This window comes from Electrona antarctica (genome assembly GCF_951216825.1).
Source record: "Electrona antarctica genome assembly, contig: scaffold_264, whole genome shotgun sequence".
Taxonomy (NCBI): domain Eukaryota; kingdom Metazoa; phylum Chordata; class Actinopteri; order Myctophiformes; family Myctophidae; genus Electrona; species Electrona antarctica.
The window spans coordinates 36759-60989 of NW_027637488.1; the positions used below are offsets into that span (position 1 = coordinate 36759).

Sequence of the window (24231 nt, forward strand, 5' to 3'; positions counted from 1 at the left end):
GCACCGAAAATAGCTGATCTACAAGCTCACTGTCTCTAAATGTCTTAATGCTCAGGGTGGGATCTATGTTGCTTCTCTGCTCTACATGTAAAGTGTCTTGAGACAACTTGTTGTGAGTTGACACTTTAATAACATTGAACTGAATTGAATCGCAGCGCGTCGAGGACGCAACACTTGTGAGCTTGTAGATCGGCTATTTTCGACGTTCAACCCCTTGACTGCGCCACAGTCATCGATATTTACCGTGGTACGCATGAATACATAATCAATAGTCTGCATCTACCTACTGTACCAATCAATTATCATTATATTAGTCTAGGTCTGTGGTTCTCAAACTGAGGGTCTGGACCCCCAAGGGGGTCCCCAGAGGATTAGCTTAATGTGCAGCATTGTTTTCTCACTGAACAGTAGACAAACCAACAGTATAAGATACAGTATACAGTATACAGACTATCTGCACATTTCTAGAGCCCAACCCACACCAAAGGGTCGGGACAAGATGTGTTTTAAGCTAAACCACACCAATGAAACTCATCGTTACATTGGTGTGGTTGATCTAAAACAAATAAAAAAATAAACCGTTTTGTCCTGACCCTTTGGTGTGGTTTGGGCTTTAAGGTACAATTAAATTACTTTTAAAACATTTTTAAAACCAAATTGTCAAATATTACGGAAAAAAGAGGCAAACATTGTGAAAATAGCCGAACTACAAGCTCACTGCAAGGCTTTGAGAGTTTGTAGTTTGGCTATTTTCCACAATATGTATCTGTGGAGCCGAGTCAAACTAAATGTAATGCCTACAATTCCAAGTCCTTGTCAGGTAGGTGGTCCTCTGTTCAGATATGATTATTTAGGTATCATTTGTTTTATAATATCTTATTTAATCTGCATTTACAGACTTGTTGGCTGTGAACTCAGAAAGACAGGTGTTGAAGCTGTGTCTTCAGCTCTCAGCTCTAATCCTTCCCATTTGAGAGAATTGGACCTCAGTGAAAACGACCTGCAGGACTCAGGACTAGTGGAGCTGCTCTGTGCTTCACTGAAGAGCCCACACTGTAGACTGGAAGTTCTAAAGTAAGATACATTTATCACATTTATTTAGATCACTTCTGTTTTATTATGTACTGTATAGAGCACCAAAGTCTGACATCACTTTCAGTAGAGGGTGCCAATACACAGGTTCATGTATTTTTTTAGTTCCATTGAGATCCCCATAGGGCGATTTTAGGTCGCTTCATATAAGAACTGTGTTTGAAAAATAAACCGACCACCCCAGCCTTTCTGTCAGGGGAGTGGCTGTGCGTCGTTAATGATGTCCATTCATATTTGATAGAGCCAGTTTCTAGAGAAAATGGAATTAATGTTGCCGCAAAAGCCTTGCAACTACATATGAAGGCAATGTCGCTGCTAATATACGTCACGCCCAGCTGTCAACACATTGCGTTCCTGAGATTCCTCGTTGACGTAAGCTCAGGTGGTGGTGACTCGACTTGTACTAACCACGAAACATTAAATATCAATAAAATAAAAATAAACGTAATTAACATTCAGTTTCTGTTGTGCGACGGGCAGATGCAGCCACCCGCCTATACCGGAAATGTAGTCTCTGGGTTGTTTCACTCGTTTCTAACGCTTTTTTTGTTACTCTTTGGGTATATTTGTACTTTTCCACCTTCAGTCGATGCTTCATATCCATATGAGTGAAAAGGCCGGGGTGATCGGTTTATTTTTCAAACACAGTTCTTATATGAGGCGATCTAAAATCCTCCTATGGAGATTACAATGCAAATAAAAAGTAGACGAACCTGTGGATTGGCGCCCTCTACTGACAGTGACGTCAGGATTTCGGTGCTCTATGATGAGAATATAATATGAATGCTGTGGTGAGAATGTATTAATCCATTCTTGGCGGGAACCCATTTTGGTGTTTTAAGCATTATGTTATACTTTAGCTATTGAAAAATAGCAGATCTACAAGCACATAGCGCGGCATGTGGTGCAAATCTTTTTGCACCACATGCCGCGCTATGTGCTTGTGGGGGGGGGGGGCATGTTTTCAGATGGGGTCGGCGGCCTATTACATCAGAAATGTTTAGGTTTAGAACACATTTTGTAGAATCAGCCTCAGGGTTAATAAGCTTGATATTGAAAGTGTAATATCCCTTTAAGGCAAATGTACAGGCTACTTTGACATAGATGGTTGCGCACCGAAAATAGCTGATCTACAAGCTCACTGTCTCCAAATGTCTTAATGCTCAGGGTGGGATCTATGTTGCTTCTCTGCTCTACATGTAAAGTGTCTTGAGACAACTTGTTGTGAGTTGACACTTTAGTAATATTGAACTGAATTGAATCGCAGCGCGTCGAGGACGCATCACTTGTGAGCTTGTAGATCGGCTATTTTCGACGTTCAACCCTTTGTAGCTACGCCACAGTTATCGATATTTACCGTGGTACGCATGAATACATAATCAATAGTCTGCATCTACCTACTGTACCAATCAATTATCATTATATAAGTCTAGGTCTGTGGTTCTCAAACTGAGGGTCTGGACCCCCAAGGGGGTCCCCAGAGGATTAGCTTAATGTGCAGCATTGTTTTCTCACTGAACAGTAGACAAACCAACAGTATAAGATACAGTATACAGTATAAGTTGCAGTTATACAGTATACAGACAGATCTGCACATTTCTAGAGCCCAAACCACACCAAAGGGTTGGGTCGGGACAAAGTGTTCTTTTAAGATAAACCACACTTGGCTACTTCATCATATAACAGAGTTTCTGACTTTTTTTGACTTGCGACCCGTTGTAGCTACGCCACAGTTATCAAGCTTCTTAATAATATTATAATAATTAATATTAATATTACAGAAGAAAGAGGCAACCATTGTGAAAATAGCAGATCTGCAAGCTCACCGTGAGGCGTTGTGAGCTTGTAGTTTGTTAATATTTTCACATTAATGTAATGGCTACAATTCCAAGTGCTTCTAAGGGTGGGGGGGGGGGTCCCCAGATCAAATATGATTATTTTGGGGGGTCCCCGGTACAAATATAATTATGTTGGGGGGTCCCCAGTTCAAATATTATTATTTTGGGCGGTCCCCGGTTCAAATATTATTATTTTGGGGGGTCCCCGGTACAAATATAATTATGTTGGGGGTCCCCAGTTCAAATATGATTATGTTGGGGGGGTCCCCAGTTCAAATATGATTATGTTGGGGGGTCCCCAGTTCAAATATGATTATGTTGGGGGGGTCCCCAGTTCAAATATGATTATGTTGGGGGGTCCCCAGTTCAAATATGATTATGTTGGGGGGGTCCCCAGTTCAAATATGATTATGTTGGGGGGTCCCCAGTTCAAATATGATTATGTTGGGGGGTCCCCAGTTCAAATATGATTATGTTGGGGGGTCCCCAGTTCAAATATGTTTATGTTGGGGGTCCCCAGTTCAAATATGATTATGTTGGGGGTCCCCAGTTCAAATATGATTATGTTGGGGGGTCCCCAGTTTACATATAATTATTTTGGGGGTCAGGGTTTGTTTTAATTGAACTAAAGCATCCAGGTGTGAAGGCACCCTAAGTGGGACAAGAGAGTCCTTTAACACTTTGATTGCTGGAAGATCTCAACAGGCCTATTTGGATGTTGCTGCCATTTAACATTGCACAAAGGCCTTGTTCGGGGGCCCACAGTAAAATGTTCTCTTATAGCGAGAATCACACGCCTACATCAAAAGAAAGCTGAACTTGTCCACTTCAATTAAAAAAATACATTTTGATTTTACCATGTTCCATTCTGGAGATATTGACCTTTTTGCAACACCTGCATTTGCCTGGAAGTGGTTATCTTGAACAGCGAGCAGAGTTATGGATGGTTTAAAGTCAGAGACATTGACAGGCAGATATAAAATTGAACCCAATAAATATCCTATACATCCTATACACCGAATGAAAGCCCTGAATGTGTACTTTTACGAGGAAAACAGTAAACATTGATCCCATCTACAGTTAGACAGTAATTGGTTATTGAATGCAGCTTGTGCCCACCAGATAACTTCAGAGAAGACATGGACGTGAACTCCTCAATATTCACAAAATAAGGCCTATAGCGACATATAAATACTATATACCGTATGAAACAGAAGACTCTCTGCTTTCATAAGAAAAAAACTTCTACTGTAGTAATAATAAAAATCACACCCCTGTGAAGTGAGCGGTGCAACTCTGTCCCATATTGCACCACTCACTTCACATGGGTGTGATTTTTATTATTACAACAGTAGAAGTTTTTTTCTTATGAAAGCAGAGAGTCTTCTGTTTCATACGGTATATAGTATTTATATGTCGCTATAGGCCTTATTTTGTGAATATTGAGTTCAGGTCCATGTCTTCTCTGCAGTTATATCTGGTGGGCGCAATGTGCATCCACCCAGTATCCAATTTATGACAAACTGTACATGGGATCAATGTTTACTATTTTCCTCGTAAAAGTACACATTCAGGGCTTTCATTCGATGTATAGGATGTATAGCATATTTATTGTGTTTATTGTTATATCTGCCTGTCAATGTCTGACTATAAACCTTCATAACTATGCTTTCTTTTTGATGATGATTTCCGCCTCGCCTAATCTATCTCACTGCTTTCATTGTTTTGATCGCAGTAACATTGGGGGGGGGGGGGTCATGGGCACATTGGGCAGCAAAAGTCTTGATCCGTACGGCTATAAAAAGTCCCATTTCACCGTTCGGTTCAGAACTATAGTATAACGGTGAGACGCGTTGTCGTCATCATCAGCTGATTTTGTTTTTCAAGCTAGTGAAGTATATTTACTAACAAGAGAACATGCCTGGGCATGCAGGTTGGAGGCGATGGAGGAAAAAAAAAGATTCCCCCGGCTGTGATGTCAACGACAACGGATCACAACACCACGGTTTAGGACGCGGAAAAGTTCGTTATACATTACACCCGGGTCGATTACGTCCCCGATGCGTTCATTGCGGTCTTATCACTACAATTATAATGAATAAAAAAGCGTTACAATCACACGTCCGAGCGATCTCCGATTATGACGGTTCTGCATGGCGATACGTGATCCACCAACGGCACACTGTCTTGTCGTGGCGGCCCGTCGAGGACAGAGCCAGGACAGAGCCCCCATCTCGCAGGCTCCTCCTGCAGGAGAAACAGGAGGGGAGGGGGGAATCGAGTAGTATAGTGTTGTGTGAAAGCCAATAGCTGGAGGAAAGCCTGGTGAGGCGAGGTTAGGTTAAATTTGATTCTTTTCATACACCGACTGGATCATTCCATGGGCGCGTCCATTTTAGACTGGCTTAGTGGCTTCTACACGTAAAGCGGCCCGCCCTCCTGTTTTCAGGATGGGAGGGGGGTTTTTTTTTTTTGGTTTTTTTTCTGATCACGTGAGCGGGACTAAGCAACAATGATAGGGCGATGGTTCTTCATTGTCCGGGTGGGTAAAAAGATGAATGAAAGTATGCTATAAAAAAGTGATTGAAACGTATTGATACGTGATCCGCACCCGACGTTTGATTAATTGATAACGTATTGATACGCGATCCGCGTTGGGAGTGTTAATAGATGCTGGAAGCAGGTTCTAAATCCAGGAATAATGCATATTTAAATGTGTTATTTATTAATTAATTTATTCATGTATGTTTCCATCTGGTGTTTCAGCCTGGCTCACTGCGGCCTGTCAGAGAGATGCTGTGAAGCTCTGGCCTCAGCTGGAAGCTCTAATCCCTCCCTAAGAGAGTTGGACCTGAGCCTCAACGTGGTGAATGATTCAGTCCTGGAGAACTGCAAGTGAGTAGACTTGGGCTGTGTCCATGTTGGACAGTGCAGTGTTTCCCTTAACAGTGTATTCACTCTGACACGACGTCACAAAGCATGCAGAGAGAACAATGCAGTGCCTCGAAGAAACTCTAGGATAGCAGACGTAAACAATGAACATCTGTCACAATGAAGCAAGAACGCATGGAAACACATCAAACACATATAAATAGTCATAAGTAAGCTAAGAATCTAACAGTAGAATATCTGTACAATTAAACTATACATATACACTATAGAGTGCTACGTCTACATAATGCTATCTAAATTACATAATTTGGCCATTGCATATGCATGTAAGGTCGTCGAGGCTAGCAGTGCCATCTCTACAGGGGGGCATTGGGGGGCATTGCCCCCCCAAATCTGATTTTGTGCCCCTCCAGTCCAGATTGGCCAGTAGTAGGCCTACCCTACCAATATTTTAATGTTTTACCAATGTTAAATCTATACATTCTTCATGATTATTGTAAATATATACATGTTCAAATTAATTGAATAGTTAATAGAAAGGAAGAAATAGAAAGGTAATATATGCATGCAGAAGACATTATAATGCTCAACATATTAGTATTTCTTTGTTTGTTGTTGGTGCTGCTTATTGTAGCCTTTTTCAAGCATCACTTTGTTAATAGGCGACTATTTGTTATACATAGGAGGGGGGGGGGGGGTGGGGGGGGTGGGGTGTTGAAAAATAAATGCCCCCTTTGGAAAAAAGTATGCCCCCTGCTGATTAGTGCCTGGAGACGGCACTGGAGGCTAGGGGAGGGGCTACGGGCTAAGATGGAGTCTGAGGGGGGTTTTCATAGTCAGTTAGACATTGATGCATTGTTGTTCTACTTCCTACAGAGTGAAACACTGTAGTGTCAGCTAGTGGAGACGTTGTGTTAGACAGTTAGACATTGATGCATTGTTGTTCTACTTCCTACAGAGTGAAACACTGTAGTGTCAGCTAGTGGAGACGTCGTGTTAGACAGTTAGACATTGATGCATTGTTGTTCTACTTCCTACAGAGTGAAACACTGTAGTGTCAGCTAGTGGAGACGTTGTGTTAGACAGTCAGACATTGATGCATTGTTGTTCTACTTCCTACAGAGTGAAACATGGAGGAGAAGATTGGTTTAATTCTACACACATTTCAAAACGTGAGTATCTGTCTGTTTGTGTCAATATCACACATTAACATTTATACACTGTTGTAAACTTGTACATTTGGTTGATGTTGTCCTGAAAACTCTTGTGCTCTCTACTCTCTGCTCTTGGCCTGGTCCTTAACACCATCAAGATGAGGTCATGTGGTTTGACAGAAACAATGGGCCTCATTCACTAACCTGGTCGTAAACAACATTTCGTCTATATTGGCATAAGTTCAGTTCTGACATGCGATGCATGAAAGATTGGCCAGTAGTAGGCCTACCCTACCCTACCAATATTTTAATGTTTTACAAATGTTAAATCTATAAATTCTTCATGATTATTGTAAATATATACATGTTCAAATGAATTGAATAGTTAATAGAAATACAAGGTAATATATGATGAATATATATGATGCCGTGATGTGTGCAGATCACAGGTGGATCTCGTTTTGGTTTGAAAGTCACAAGTGATCTCCCGTGTCGATCATTGGCATCGTTCCACGCTCCATTTAACACCATACAAGACAACCGGAAATATAAATCACACGTGTGTGAACTGAGCGGTGCAACTATACATTTATTGTTGTACTGCACTGTGCTCTGTACTGTATTGTAGGGTACTGTGCTCTATGCTGTACTTTGAATATTTTGGGGGAAAAAATAGTTACCGTGTGTTACAGCGCGGCGGTCCCCGGGGGGTCCCCAGAACACCCAGACCCCCAGGAACGCGCTCAGGGGGCCGGCCCAGTTACCGTGTTGCAACTTTCCGTGCTCGGACAGAGACACGTACACAGATAGACAGACAGGTACACAGAGAGACAGACAGGTTCACATAGAGACAGACAGGTACACAGAGACATACAGGTACACAGAGAGACAGACAGGTTCACATAGAGACAGACAGGTACACAGAGACATACAGGTACACAGAGAGACAGACAGGTTCACATAGAGACAGACAGGTACACATAGAGACAGACAGGTTCACATAGAGACAGACAGGTACGCAGAGAGACAGACAGGTTCACATAGAGACAGACAGGTACACAGAGAGACAGACAGGTACACAGAGAGACAGACAGGTTCACATAGAGACAGACAGGTACACAGAGACATACAGGTACACAGAGAGACAGACAGGTTCACATAGAGACAGACAGGTACACATAGAGACGACAGACAGGTTCACATAGAGACAGACAGGTACGCAGAGAGACAGACAGGTTCACATAGAGACAGACAGGTACACAGAGAGACAGACAGGTACACAGAGAGACAGACAGGTTCACATAGAGACAGACAGGTACACAGAGACATACAGGTACACAGAGAGACAGACAGGTTCACATAGAGACATACAGGTACACAGAGAGACAGACATGTTCACATAGAGACAGACAGGTACACAGAGACAGACACGTACACATATAGACAGACAGGTACACAGAGAGACAGACAGGTTCACATAGAGACAGACAGGTACACAGAGACAGACACGTACACAGATAGACAGACAGGTACACAGAGAGACAGACAGGTACACAGAGACATACAGGTACACAGAGAGACAGACAGGTTCACATAGAGACAGACAGGTACACAGAGAGACAGACAGGTACACAGAGACAGACACAGAGAGACAGACACAGAGAGACAGACAGGTACACAGAGAGACAGACAGGTACACAGAGACAGACACAGAGAGACAGACACAGAGAGACAGACAGGTACACAGAGAGACAGACAGGTACACAGAGAGACAGACAGGTACACAGAGAGACAGACAGGTACACAGAGACAGACACAGAGAGACAGACAGGTACACAGAGAGACAGACAGGTACACAGAGAGACAGACAGGTACATAGCTGTGTAATGGAGAGGAGGCACCGCTCATAAAACTACAGATCTGAGATTTCAAGGCGTCGAGTCTCACCACGTTGACAACTTGTACTGCAATATAGAAATACTGTTACAGTACAAGTCTGGAATTCAACATTTACTTCAGTAAAAGTACAGTATTTATTGGTATCAATTATGTACTTAAAGTACTAAAAGTAGATGATTGTGGGGGGGTTCCCAGATGATTGTGGGGGGGTCCACAGATGATTGTGGGGGTCCCCAGATGATTGTGGGGGTCCCCAGATGATTGTGGGGGTCCCCATGATGATTGTGGGGGTCCCCATGATGATTGTGGGGGGTCCCCAGATGGCCAAATTGGCCAAAAATGTCAAATAGTGTAAGAAAGTGGAAAATAGCAGATCTACAAGCTCACAATGCCTCAAACTAAATTCAATGCCTACAATTCCAAGTGCTTGTTAATGTTGGGGTCCCCAGTTCAAACTGGATTATTTTGGGGGTCATCAGTTCAAATATGATTATTTTGGGGGTCCTCAGTTCAAATATGATTATTTTAGGGGTCCCCAGTTCAAACTGGATTATTTTGGGGGTCATCAGTTCAAATATGATTATTTTGGGGGTCCTCAGTTCAAATATGATTATTTTAGGGGTCCCCAGTTCAAACTGGATTATTTTGGGGGTCATCAGTTCAAATATGATTATTTTGGGGGTCCTCAGTTCAAATATGATTATTTTAGGGGTCCCCAGTTCAAACTGGATTATTTTGGGGGTCCTCAGTTCAAATATGATTATTTTAGGGGTCCTCAGTTCAAATATGATTATTTTAGGGGTCCTCAGTTCAAACTGGATTATTTTGGGGGTCCTCAGTTTAAATATGATTATTTTGAGGGTCCTCAGTTCAAATATGATTATTTTGGGGTCTTTAAGACATTCTGCCCCCTGGTGGAGACTTTAAGACATTCTGCCCCCTGGTGGTTGGACTCTAACACTTCACCCGACAGTGACGATCTTCTCTATTACATTTTAATTGTATTGAGTCTTAATTTAGTCGACTAAGATTAGACTAAATGTACAAATTACTAAAATAGGACTAAAACTGTTGTCAAAATTAACACTGCAGTGAGTTTGTAGATTTGTGTGTGTGTGTGTGTGTGTGTGTGTGTGTGTGTGTGTGTGTGTGTGTGTGTGTGTGTGTGTGTGTGTGTGTGTGTGTGTGTGTGTGTGTCTATGCTAGTGTCAGTCAGTGAATGATGTATTTAATGTTTACTGTGTTGTTTTCTCATCAGATTTCCAGCGTCTCACACTGGACACAAACACAGCACACTGTGACCTCTCTCTGTCTGAGGACAACAGGAAGGTCACACGGGGGTCACAGAGGTCAGGGGGTCAGCGTCCTCCTGATCATCCAGACAGGTTTGATGTCTGTAAACAGGTTCTGAGTTCACAGAGTGTGACTGGACGCTGTTCCTGGGAGGTAGAGTGCAGTGGAGAGGTTGATATAGCAGTGGCTGACGGAACAATCAGCAGGAAACGACGTGGTGACTGTAGGTTTGGATGGAATGAGAAGTCCTGGAGGCTGTCCTGTTATGGTGGTTATGGTTTCAGGTACTCTGTCAGACACAACGGACAGCAGACTGACCTCCCTCTCAGAGCCTCTACAGGCTCCAACAGAGTATCAGTGTATGTGGACCGTCCCGCTGGGACTCTGTCCTTCTACACAGTGTGCTCTGACTCACTGAGACACCTGTACACCTTCCAGACCACGCCCACTGGACCTCTCTATGCTGGGTTCGGGTTATACCCCTCCTCCTCCTCCTACTCCTCCTCAGTGTGTCTGTGTGAGCAGTAAGTACAATGGACACACACACACACACACACACACACACACACACACACACACACACACACACACACACACACACACACACACACACACACACACACACACACACACACACACACACACACACACACACACACACACATTTGTACATTATTTAGTCTTAGTCTAGTCTTAGTCGACTAAATTAAGACTCAATACAATTAAAATGTAATAGAGAAGATTGTCACTGTCGGGTGAAGTGTTAGAGTCCAACCACCAGGGGGCAGAATGTCTTAAAGTCTCCACCAGGGAGCAGAATGTCTTAAAGTCTCCACCAGGGGGCAGAATGTCTTAAAGTCTCCACACAGTGTGATTTTATTTGAACTGAGGACCCCCGAAATAATCATATTTGAACTGAGGACCCCCAAAATAATCATATTTGAACTGAGGACCTCCAAAATAATTAAATTTGAACTGAGGACCCCCGAAATAATCACATTTGAACTGGGGACCCCCAAAATAATCATATTTGAACTGGGGACCCCCCAAAATAATCATATTTGAACTGGGGACCCCCCATAATAATCATATTTGAACGGAGGACCCCCATAATAATCATATTTAAACGACACACACACACACACACACACACACACACACACACACACACACACACACACACACACACACACACACACACACACACACACACACACACACACACACACACACACACACACACACACACACACACACACCTGTTTAGCATCATGTCACTCAAAGTTAACATTGGAATCTATTATTGATTGTGTGTGTGTGTGTGTGTGTGTGTGTGTGTGTGTGTGTGTGTGTGTGTGTGTGTGTGTGTGTGTGTGTGTGTGTGTGTGTGTGTGTGTGTGTCTCTAGACTCCACTCTGATGAGCTCCATCATTCCAACATGGACATAGTGAGTACAGAACCCTCTAGTGGACATAGTGAGTACAGAACCCTCTAGTGTACAGAACCCTCTAGTGGACATAGTGAGTACAGAACCCTCTAGTGGACATAGTGAGTACAGAACCCTCTAGTGGACATAGTGAGTACAGAACCCTCTAGTGGACATAGTGAGTACAGAACCCTCTAGTGGACATAGTGAGTACAGAACCCTCTAGTGGACATAGTGAGTACAGAACCCTCTAGTGGACATAGTGAGTACATACAGAACCCTCTAGTGGACATAGTGAGTACAGAACCCTCTAGTGGACATAGTGAGTACATACAGAACCCTCTAGTGGACATAGTGAGTACAGAACCCTCTAGTGGACATAGTGAGTACAGAACCCTCTAGTGGACATAGTGAGTACAGAACCCTCTAGTGGACATAGTGAGTACAGAACCGTCTAGTGGACATAGTGAGTACAGAACCCTCTGCTCTGCACAATAATCACACTGACTGAACACCAGGAAAGACACTGATCGTTTCCTGTCTGCTTTGTTGTGTCTTTCAGAGCCCTTTTGAACCCAGTGTGCACACAGAGCAGTCGACCAATCAGTACAGGTGAGTTATCCTAGTCGACCAATCACTACAGGTGAGTAATCCTAGTCAACCAATCACTGCAGGTGAGTTATCCTAGTCAACCAATCAGTACAGGTGAGTTATCCTAGTCAACCAATCACTGCAGGTGAGTTATCCTAGTCAACCAATCAGTACAGGTGAGTTATCCTAGTCAACCAATCACTACAGGTGAGTTATCCTAGTCAACCAATCACTAAAGGGGAGTTATCCTAGTCAACCAATCACTATGCTTCACAATGCTTCTCGCTTGTAGGTCTGAGACCCAGTGTTCAGCTCTGGCCGTCATGCTGCAGATGTCAGAGGAGGTTCTGGAGGAGTTGAACCTGGACAAATACAACACATCCGTGCAGGGGCGAAGGAGACTGGTCCCAGCTGTGAGGAACTGCAGAAAGGCTCGGTTAGTAGTTAACACATTGAAATTACATCTGGCCCACAGGATCTAGTTTGTCACCCCCTTCACATTCAGTAGATCCTGTGATCTTTCGTGGCCAGACTCATCTTTTACTAAAGTTGTCCTTTAATAATAGAGAACATACATCATAAATAAATACTGAAACCCAGATATAATCATTAAGGAGAGTTGATGCATGCACTGTGTATGTAAACTCAAAATTTCCATTTTCCAGCTATTCAGTTACAAAAGAAAAAAAATATGTTTGTTTTTTAACCCATTTTTATTTTGGGCGGGAACCCATTTTGGTGTTTTAAACACTATGTTATAATTTAGCTATTGTAAAATAGAAGATCTACAAGCTCAATCTGTGAAAGCTCGCTTGTAGGACTGCTATTTTTGAAAAATCGTAAAAATGTGGCGCAAATCTTTGAATATATATTCTTTCAAAGTGAATGTTTTTAACTCTGCTCCTCTAAACAATCTTTTTTATAACTACATCAATTTGTTTTCAGTTAACTTCCATGACAGTGAACTAGGTATAATTTGTATTTATAATCTCTTATTTAATCTGCATTTACAGACTTGCTGGCTGTAAACTCAGTAAAACAGAGGTTGAAGTTGTGTCTTCAGCTCTCAGCTCTAATCCTTCCCATTTGAGAGAATTGGACCTCAGTGAAAACGACCTGCAGGACTCAGGACTAGTGGAGCTGCTCTGTGCTTCACTGAAGAGCCCACACTGTAGACTGGAAGTTCTAAAGTAAGATACATTTACCACATTTATTTTCATCACTTCTGTTTTATTATGTACTGGTATGTGAATATAATATGAATGCTGTGGTGAGAATGTATTAATCCATTCTTGGCGGGAACCCCTTTTGGTGGTTTAACCCATTCTGGGCGGGAACCCCTTTTGTTGTTAGCATTATGTTATATCTATTGAAAAATAGCAGATCTACAAGCTCATAGTGGCGCGCTCGGTGGCGCGCTATGAGCTTGTAGATCTGCTATCTGTTTTCAGATGGGGGTCGGCGGCCTATTACATCAGAAATTTTCAGATTTAGAAGACATTTTGTAGAATCGGCCTCAGGGTTAATAAGCTTGATATTGAATAATTAATATCCCTTTAAGGCAAATGTACAGGCTACTTTGACATAGATGGTTGCGCACCGAAAATAGCTGATCTACAAGCTCACTGTCTCCAAATGTCTTAATGCTCAGGGTGGGATCTATGTTGCTTCTCTTCCTCTACATGTAAAGTGTCTTGAGACAACTTGTTGTGAGTTGACACTTTAATAACATTGAACTGAATTGAATCGCAGCGCGTCGAGGACGCAACACTTGTGAGCTTGTAGATTGGCTTGTAGATCGGCTATTTTCGACGTTCAACCCTTTGTAGCTACGCCACAGTTATCGATATTTACTGTGGTACGCATGAATACATAATCAATAGTCTGCATCTACCTACTGTACCAATCAATTATCATTATATTAGTCTAGGTCTGTGGTTCTCAAACTGAGGGTCTGGACCCCCAAGGGGGTCCCCAGAGGATTAGCTTAATGTGCAGCATTGTTTTCTCACTGAACAGTAGACAAACCGTCAGTATAAGTTACAGTATACAGTATACAGTGTACAGTATAGGCCTAAAGACTATCTGCACATTTCTAGAGCCCAACCCACACCAAAGGGTCGGGACAAGATGTGTTTTAAGATAAACCACACCAATGAAACTCATCGAGTTTCATTGGTGTGGTTGATCTAAAACAAATACAAAAATAAACCGTTTTGTCCTGACCCTTTGGTGTGGTTTGGGCTTTAAGGTACAATTAAATTACTTTTAAAACAACAAATTGTCAAATGTTACGGAAGAAAGAGGCAAACATTGTGAAAATAGACGTTCTACAGGCTCACTGCAAGGCTTTGTGAGTTTGTAGTTTGGCTATTTTCCACAATATGTATCTGTGGAGCCGAGTCAAACTAAATGTAATGCCTACAATTCCAAGTCCTTGTCAGGTAGGTGGTCCTCTGTTCAGATATGATTATTTAGGTATCATTTGTTTTATAATCTCTTATTTAATCTGCATTTACAGACTTGTTGGCTGTAAACTCAGTAAGAGAGGTGTTGAAGCTGTGTCTTCAGCTCTCAGCTCTAATCCTTCCCATTTGAGAGAATTGGACCTCAGTGAAAACAACCTGCAGAACTCAGGACTAGTGGAGCTGCTCTGTGCTTCACTGAAGAGCCCACACTGTAGACTGGAAGTTCTAAAGTAAGATACATTTATCACATTTATTATGATCACTTCTGTTTTATTATGTACTGGTATAGACTTATAGCTTGTTACGTAGACAGCTCTAGAATTGCACTTTATGTAGTCATAGCACTTTATAGTACACATGTATAATATATTATATAGTATAGTATGTATAGTTTACATAGATACTCCACTGTTACGTTTTTAGTTTATGCATGGTTCATGATAACTACTTTTTATATGTGTGATGTATGCCATGCTTTTTGTTATTGCTTAATGTAAATCGCTCTGGATTAAGAGCGTCTGCTAAATGCCTAAATTGTAAATTGTAAATGTGAATATAATATGAATGCTGTGGTGAGAATGTATTAATCCATTCTTGGCGGGAACCCCTTTTGGGGTTTTAAGCATTATATTATACTTTAGCTATTGAAAAATATATACAAGCTCATAGCGCAGCACTCGGTGCCGCGCTATGAGCTTGTATAGTCTGCTATGTTTGAAAAATCGTGAAAATGTGGCGCAAATCTTTGAGGGGGGGGGGGCATGTTTTCAGATGGGGGTCGGTGGCCTATTACATATCATTTTTTGGGTCCTTGACATAAAATAGTTTGAGAACCACTGACATAGAAATATAGGTTTTTCAGACATTTTCAGATTAAGAAGACATTTTGTAGAATCGGCCTCAGGGTTAATAAACTTGATATTGAATAATTAATATCCCTTTAAGGCAAATGTACAGGCTACTTTGACATAGATGGTTGTGCACCGAAAATAGCTGATCTACAAGCTCACTGTCTCCAAATGTCTTAATGCTCAGGGTGGGATCTATGTTGCTTCTCTGCTCTACATGTAAAGTGTCTTGAGACAACTTGTTGTGAGTTGACACTTTAATAACATTGAACTGAATTGAATCGCAGCGCGTCGAGGACGCAACACTTGTGAGCTTGTAGATTGGCTTGTAGATCGGCTATTTTCGACGTTCAACCCTTTGTAGCTACGCCACAGTTATCGATCTTTACTGTGGTACGCATGAATACATAATCAATAGTCTGCATCTACCTACTGTACCAATCAATTATCATTCTATTAGTCTAGGTCTGTGGTTCTCAAACTGAGGGTCTGGACCCCCAAGGGGGTCCCCAGAGGATTAGCTTAATGTGCAGCATTGTTTTCTCACTGAACAGTAGACAAACCAACAGTATAAGTTACAGTATACAGTATACAGTGTACAGTATAGGCCTACAGACTATCTGCACATTTCTAGAGCCCAACCCACACCAAAGGGTCGGGACAAGATGCATTTTAAGCTAAACCACACCAATGAAACTCATCGAGTTTCATTGGTGTGGTTGATCTAAAATAAAATAAAAAAAGAAACCTTGTCCCGACCCTTTGGTGTGGTTTGGGCTTCAAGGTACAATTACATTACTTTTAAAACATTTTTAAACCCAAATTGTCAAATATTACGGAAGAAAGAGGCAAACATTGTGAAAATAGACGTTCTACAGGCTCACTGCAAGGCTTTGTGAGTTTGTAGTTTGGCTATTTTCCACAAAATGTATCTGTGGAGCCGAGTCAAACTAAATGTAATGCCTACAATTCCAAGTCCTTGTCAGGTAGGTGGTCCTCTGTTCAGATATGATTATTTAGGTATCATTTGTTTTATAATCTCTTATTTAATCTGCATTTACAGACTTGTTGGCTGTAAACTCAGAAAGACAGGTGTTGAAGCTGTGTCTTCAGCTCTCAGCTCTAATCCTTCCCATTTGAGAGAATTGGACCTCAGTGAAAACGACCTGCAGGACTCAGGACTAGTGGAGCTGCTCTGTGCTTCACTGAAGAGCCCACACTGTAGACTGGAAGTTCTAAAGTAAGATACATTTACCACATTTATTTAGATCACTTCTGTTTTATTATGTACTGTATAGAGCAGTGTTTCCCAACCTTTTTTGTCCCAGGGCTCACTTTTCATAGCCTAAAAATCTCAGGGCACACCTAGATATACGGTGTATAGGCCTATCTATATACATATACATACATATGTGTATGTATGTGTATATAATATATACAGTATATATATATATATATACAGTATATATATATATACAGTATATTTATATATTTATATATTCATATATTCATCATTCAATATTTTGAACTAAAGTTCATGGTTCCAAAAAATGAACTATTTTAGTTATTTTTCGTTCTTTCTTTTTTTGAATTATTATTATTATTATTACCACAGTACCACAGCCCATAGCCATATAGAACCTCAGACCTTATTGAATAAAAAAACTTTGGGGGATTTAATAATACAAAATGAATTCCTTTAAAAAATATACATTTTGGAGAAAAAATAGCTCATATGCAATGTGAAATGCCACCTAATTCTTAATCCTTCTCCTTGTCTTTATTATGGGCCAACTTGTGAAAGCTGCATGCTTTTATTGTGAAGGGTCTCAGTTCTCACAGCCTGCATATTTCCACGTGCTGAAAATAGCTGATCGACAAGCTCACAACGCGTTGTGTCCGCAACGCGTTGTGAGCTTGTAAATCAGCCATTTTCAGCATGGAACACGTGTACGACGAAGAATAAATCAGGCATCACTGCGCTTCTGTGGAGGGAGGGAGATATATTGTGTTGGCTGAACGAGGCGATCATGTATGGACACTTGGACAGCTATTTTACGTGGCACATTATGTTTAATCACAACAACGTCACGTTTACTTTACCTCCTCAGTGTTTGGGTCGGGACATGTAGGACTGTATGTGTCTGCTGTCTACGTGCATATGCGCGAAATGTAGCGTCTTCTGGATGCATCTCTTTTGCATTAACATTTCAATGGCCGAGGGTCGTAGAGTCTATTGTTCCGTCGTTATCGCACATCTAATGGTTAGACGTGTGACAACAACAACGACGCAACAATAGGAAGCCTGCAGCCCAGTAGCTATAATATTGCTTTCGGGGGAGGGTTAGTGTTATTTTCGGTCAAATCAGGCGGCACACCTGGACACATCAAACGGCACAGTAAAGTGCCGCGGCACACAGGTTGGGAAACAGTGGTATAGAGCACCAAAGTCTGACGTCACTCTCAGTAGAGGGCGCCAATACACAGGTTCATGTATTTTTTTAGTTGCATTGAGATCCCCATAGGGCGATTTTAGGTCGCTTCATATAAGAACTGTGTTTGAAAAATAAACCGACCACCCCAGCCTTTCTGTCAGGGGAGTGGCTGTGCGTCGTTAATGATGTCCATTCATATTTGATACAGCCAGTTTCTGGAGAAAATTGAATTAATGTTGCCGCAAAAGCCTTGAAACTACATATGAAGGCAATGTCGCTGCTAATATACGTCACGCCCAGCTGTCAACACATTGCGTTCCTGAGATTCCTCGTTGACGTAAGCTCAGGTGGTGGTGACTCGACTTGTACTAACCACGAAACATTAAATATCAATAAAATAAAAATAAACGTAATTAACATTCAGTTTCTGTTGTGCGACGGGCAGATGCAGCCACCCGCCTATACCGGAAATGTAGTCTCTGGGTTGTTTCACTCGTTTCTAATGCTTTTTTTTGTTACTCTTTGGGTATATTTGTACATTTCCACCTTCAGTCGATGCTTCATATCCATATGAGTGAAAAGGCCGGGGTGATCGGTTTATTTTTCAAACACAGTTCTTATATGAGGCGATCTAAAATCCTCCTATGGAGATTACAATGCAAATAAAAAGTAGACGAACCTGTGGATTGACGCCCTCTACTGACAGTGACGTCAGGACTTCGGTGCTCTATGATGAGAATATAATATGAATGCTGTGGTGAGAATGTATTAATCCATTCTTGGCGGGAACCCATTTTGGTGTTTTAAGCATTATGTTATACTTTAGCTATTGAAAAATAGCAGATCTACAAGCACATAGCGCGGCATGTGGTGCAAATCTTTTTGCACCACATGCCGCGCTATGTGCTTGTGGGGGGGGGGGGGCATGTTTTCAGATGGGGTCGGCGGCCTATTACATCAGAAATGTTTAGGTTTAGAACACATTTTGTAGAATCAGCCTCAGGGTTAATAAGCTTGATATTGAAAGTGTAATATCCCTTTAAGGCAAATGTACAGGCTACTTTGACATAGATGGTTGCGCACCGAAAATAGCTGATCTACAAGCTCACTGTCTCCAAATGTCTTAATGCTCAGGGTGGGATCTATGTTGCTTCTCTGCTCTACATGTAAAGTGTCTTGAGACAACTTGTTGTGAGTTGACACTTTAGTAATATTGAACTGAATTGAATCGCAGCGCGTCGAGGACGCATCACTTGTGAGCTTGTAGATCGGCTATTTTCGACGTTCAATCCCTTGTAGCTACGCCACAGTTATCGATCTTTACCGTGGTACGCATGAATACATAATCAATAGTCTGCATCTACCTACTGTACCAATCAATTATCATTATATTAGTCTAGGTCTTTGGTTCCCAAACTGAGGGTCTGGACCCCCAAGGGGGTCCCCAGAGGATTAGCTTAATGTGCAGCATTGTTTTCTCACTGAATAGTAGACAAACCAACAGTATAAGATACAGTATAAGTTACAGTTATACAGTATACAGACTATCTGCACATTTCTAGAGCCCAAACCACACCAAAGGGTTGGGTCAGGACAAAGTGTTTTTTTAAGATAAACCACACTTGGCTACTTCATCATATAACAGAGTTTCTGACTTTTTTCGACTTGCGACCGGTTGTAGCTACGCCACAGTTATCAAGCTTCTTAATAATATTATAATAATTAATATTAATATTACAGAAGAAAGAGGGAACCATTGTGAAAATAGCAGATCTGCAAGCTCACCGTGAGGCGTTGTGAGCTTGTAGTTTGGTAATATTTTCACATTAACGTAATGGCTACAATTCCAAGTGCTTCTAAGGGTGGGGGGGGGGTCCCCAGTTCAAATATTATTATTTTGGTGGTCCCCGGTACAAATATAATTATGTTGGGGGGTCCCCAGTTCAAATATTATTATTTTGGGGGGTCCCCGGTACAAATATAATTATGTTGGGGGTCCCCAGTTCAAATATAATTATGTTTGAAGGCACCCTAAGTGGGACTATAGAGTCCTTTAATAGATGGCTGGAAGCAGGTTCTAAATCCAGGAATAATGCATATTTAAATGTGTTATTTATTAATTCATTTATTCATGTATGTTTCCATCTGGTGTTTCAGCCTGGCTCACTGCGGCCTGTCAGAGAGATGCTGTGAAGCTCTGGCCTCAGCTGTCAGCTCTAATCCCTCCCTAAGAGAGTTGGACCTGAGCCTCAACGTGGTGAATGATTCAGTCCTGGAGAACTGCAAGTGAGTAGACTTGGGCATTGCCCCCCAAATCTGATTTTGTGCCCCTCCAGTCCAGATTGGCCAGTAGTAGGCCTACCCTACCCTACCAATATTTTAATGTTTTACCAATGTTAAATCTATAAATTCTTCATGATTATTGTAAATATATACATGTTCAAATTAATTGAATAGTTAATAGAAATACAAGGTAATATACGCATGCAGAAGACATTATAATGCTCAACATATTAGTATTTCTTTGTTTGTTGTTGGTGCTGCTTATTGTAGCCAGGGGCGCCTAACTTTGTTTCCAGGTGGGGGAGCACAGATTTTGACTCATGCGCGTAGCGCGCGCAAAAATGCGCGTGCATGTGCCTCGTGCACGCGCGTTTTCGCACATTTTCACACGGAAAAGTGGCTTTTACTTTCCCTCTCCACACGCAAGTTATATGAACAAACTGACAAAATGCATCATAAAAAGGCATAGGCCTATTTAGGCTACACATGACATTGGCAAGGCGCCGATATCAAAACAACATATAAATTATAGCCCTATTATACAACAGACGAGCTGACAGTGCAGCTGGGCTCGGCGACCCCGGTGTTGTATCGTCATCATTCATCATAGATCCCTCCCCGTCAGAATCTAATATCTAACATTAAATTGCAGCAGCATTCAGCAGTTCAGTTGGCACGGCGGCCATAGTAATTAGTAAATACTATTTTATTTCTCACTGCAATAGTGACTATTAGAGAAATAATATAGTTAAATTGTAAATGCTTTACCTTAAACCCCAAATGTGCTCTTGCGCTCCGGGGTGGTTAATTCCCTCATCATGGCATTTACTGTATATCCAACGTGAGTTACGTGTCCAGAATGTCATTATGTAGGCTACGTGAGGGTAATAACGGTAGTCGCCTGGCTCACGGCTGCAGGTACAGGGGCCTGGACAGTGGACACTGCTGCTGCTGCTGCTGCTGCTGCTGTTGTTGTTTTTATTATTGTCCTCCTCCTCCTCCACGACAATGTCCTCTTCAACGTTAGCACTCGTCCCCTTCCGAACACTGCTGCTGGTGCTCATGAAGGGTTCATGAACTAGACTTGATTTGGGCTTGGACCCACCAAATAAATCGCTCATTCTCTTCTGAGCCATGTTGACAACAACAACACACACATTCAGGCTGACCGGAGAAATTCAAATCCGTGCGCCCCGTGCGTAAAGGTAACCGGAAATAGCGTCAGCAGCAGAGCAGTAGCCTCGGAAACCCAGACGTTTTTATTTCCAGGGAGAAAAAGCAGAGCAGAGACGATGATAAAAAAGTCACACAAATGTAGTTTAAGAATTAAGAATACTATTTATTTTATCCTCCAACCAGTCCACTTTTTATTTATATAAATAATAACGTGACATTATATATTTTTTTAAATTTCCTTTTTTTTTTGGTAGGCTACTGCACATTCATGTCATGAATAATAATTTAAGAAAACATAGCAGATTATATGAGTAAAAAAAAAAAAAGGATCTCAATTCCACAGCTGTGGAACACACTTCCATCTGTAGTACACATGGCCGGCCTGTAGATGGCCACCAAAAAAAAGAAAAAGCTTATTCTGGTATTTCACACAGGTGATGCCAAATAACTAATTATCTTGCCAGTCAGATGCGCATATGACATATCTAGGTCATATCAATGTAATCAGCAGAGCAGTGCTGCTTCTCTCTCTGAGTCTGCACACACTGACTGACCAGCTAAAATGTATGCCTACTTTAAAACATAATATGACAAACCTTGGATTAATTCTTCTGAAAACTAGCAGCAAGCACAAAGTAAGCTCACTTTGTGCTTGCTGCAATGCGCCGGTTCATTTTAATCTGTTGGAGCAGCTGCTCCGTTTGCTCAATGGCTCAGGCGTGCCTGATTGTAGCCTACTTGTAGCCTTTTTCAAGCATCACTTTGTTAACACATTGAGAGCCCACGCAAAACTGCCCAAAATCACTTTCACCTAGAAAATCCATTCACATTTTTTATAATTCAGCTGACTGTGGAGACACATGCTGGAACTTTTTACTTTGAAATGTTTTATAGTTTCTGAGTTATTTAATTTAAACGCCAAATGCATTCTCAATGGCGAAAACACAAACTTTGGCACCACGTGTTAAAATAAATAAATAAGTGTTTTGATTTTTCTGATCAACGTGCATTGGGCTATGCACGTGCGGTAATACCCAGGACGTCCACAGACGTTTTGGGCACAAAATGTGTTAATAGGCGACTATTTGTTATACATAGGAGGGGGGGGGAGGGGGGGGGGGGGTGTTGAAAAATAAATGCCCCCTTTGGAAAAAAGTATGCCCCCTGCTGATTAGTGCCTGGAGACGGCACTGGAGGCTAGGGGAGGGGCTACGGGCTAAGATGGAGTCTGAGGGGGGTTTTCATAGTCAGTTAGACATTGATGCATTGTTGTTCTACTTCCTACAGAGTGAAACACTGTAGTGTCAGCTAGTGGAGACGTTGTGTTAGACAGTTAGACATTTATGCATTGTTGTTCTACTTCCTACAGAGTGAAACACTGTAGTGTCAGCTAGTGGAGACGTTGTGTTAGACAGTCAGACATTTATGCATTGTTGTTCTACTTCCTACAGAGTGAAACACTGTAGTGTCAGCTAGTGGAGACGTTGTGTTAGACAGTCAGACATTTATGCATTGTTGTTCTACTTCCTACAGAGTGAAACATGGAGGAGAAGATTGGCTTACTAATCCTCAACTGAGTCAACTCATTACAAAACGTGAGTATCTGTCTGTCTGTGTCAACATCACACATTGACATTCATACACTGTTGTAAACTTGGTTGATGTTGTCCTGAAAACTCTTGTGCTCTCTACTCTCTGCTCTCGGCCTGGTCCTTAACACAATCAAGATGATGATCACTAACCTGGTCGTAAACAACATTTCGTCTATATTGGCATAAGTTCAGTTCTGACGTGCGATGCATGAAAGATTGGCCAGTAGTAGGCCTACCCTACCCTACCAATATTTTAATGTTTTACAAATTTTAAATCTATAAATTCTTCATGATTATTGTAAATATATACATGTTCAAATGAATTGAATAGTTAATAGAAATACAAGGTAATATATGATGAATATATATGATGCCGTGATGTGTGCAGATCACAGGTGGATCTCGTTTTGGTTTGAAAGTCACAAGTGATCTCCCGTGTCGATCATTGGCATCGTTCCACGCTCCATTTAACACCATACAAGACAACCGGACATATAAATCACACGTGTGTGAACTGAGCGGTGCAACTATACATTTATTGTTGTACTGCACTGTGCTCTGTACTGTATTGTAGGGTACTGTGCTCTATGCTGTACTTTGAATATTTTGGGGGAAAAAATAGTTACCGTGTGTTACAGCGCGGGGGTCCCCGGGGGGTCCCCAGAACACCCAGACCCCCAGGAACGCGCTCCGGGGGCCGGCCCAGTTACCGTGTTGCAACTTTCCGTGCTCGGACAGAGACACGTACACATAGAGACAGACAGGTACACAGAGAGACAGACAGGTTCACAGATAGACAGACAGGTTCACATAGAGACAGACAGGTACACAGAGACAGACACGTACACAGATAGACAGACAGGTACACAGAGAGACAGACAGGTTCACATAGAGACAGACAGGTACACAGAGACATACAGGTACACAGAGAGACAGACAGGTTCACATAGAGACAGACAGGTACACAGAGAGACAGACAGGTACACAGAGACAGACACAGAGAGACAGACACAGAGAGATAGACATGTACACAGAGAGACAGACACGTACACAGATAGACAGGTAGGTACACAGAGAGACAGACAGGTTCACATAGAGACAGACAGGTACACAGAGACATACAGGTACACAGAGAGACAGACAGGTTCACATAGAGACAGACAGGTACACATAGAGACAGACAGGTACACAGAGACAGACACAGAGAGACAGACAGGTACACAGAGAGACAGACAGGTACACAG

The 24231-nt window shown here is 41.9% G+C and overlaps 1 protein-coding gene across 1 annotated transcript in view; it reads left to right on the plus strand.

The window, feature by feature from the left end:
• LOC306918894 (ribonuclease inhibitor-like) overlaps positions 1 to 20226 on the plus strand; it is a gene marked incomplete at both ends in the record, with an annotated part of 35907 nt that extends 15681 nt beyond the window's left edge. Inside the window, 5 exons of the mRNA XM_079531738.1 lie at positions 898 to 1074; positions 5697 to 5825; positions 6945 to 6994; positions 10134 to 10452; positions 20094 to 20226. Coding sequence (XP_079387864.1) covers positions 898 to 1074; positions 5697 to 5825; positions 6945 to 6994; positions 10134 to 10452; positions 20094 to 20226 — 808 coding nt within the window. The remainder of the gene's footprint in view (positions 1 to 897; positions 1075 to 5696; positions 5826 to 6944; positions 6995 to 10133; positions 10453 to 20093) is intronic.
• Positions 20227 to 24231: the final 4005 nt, after the last annotated feature.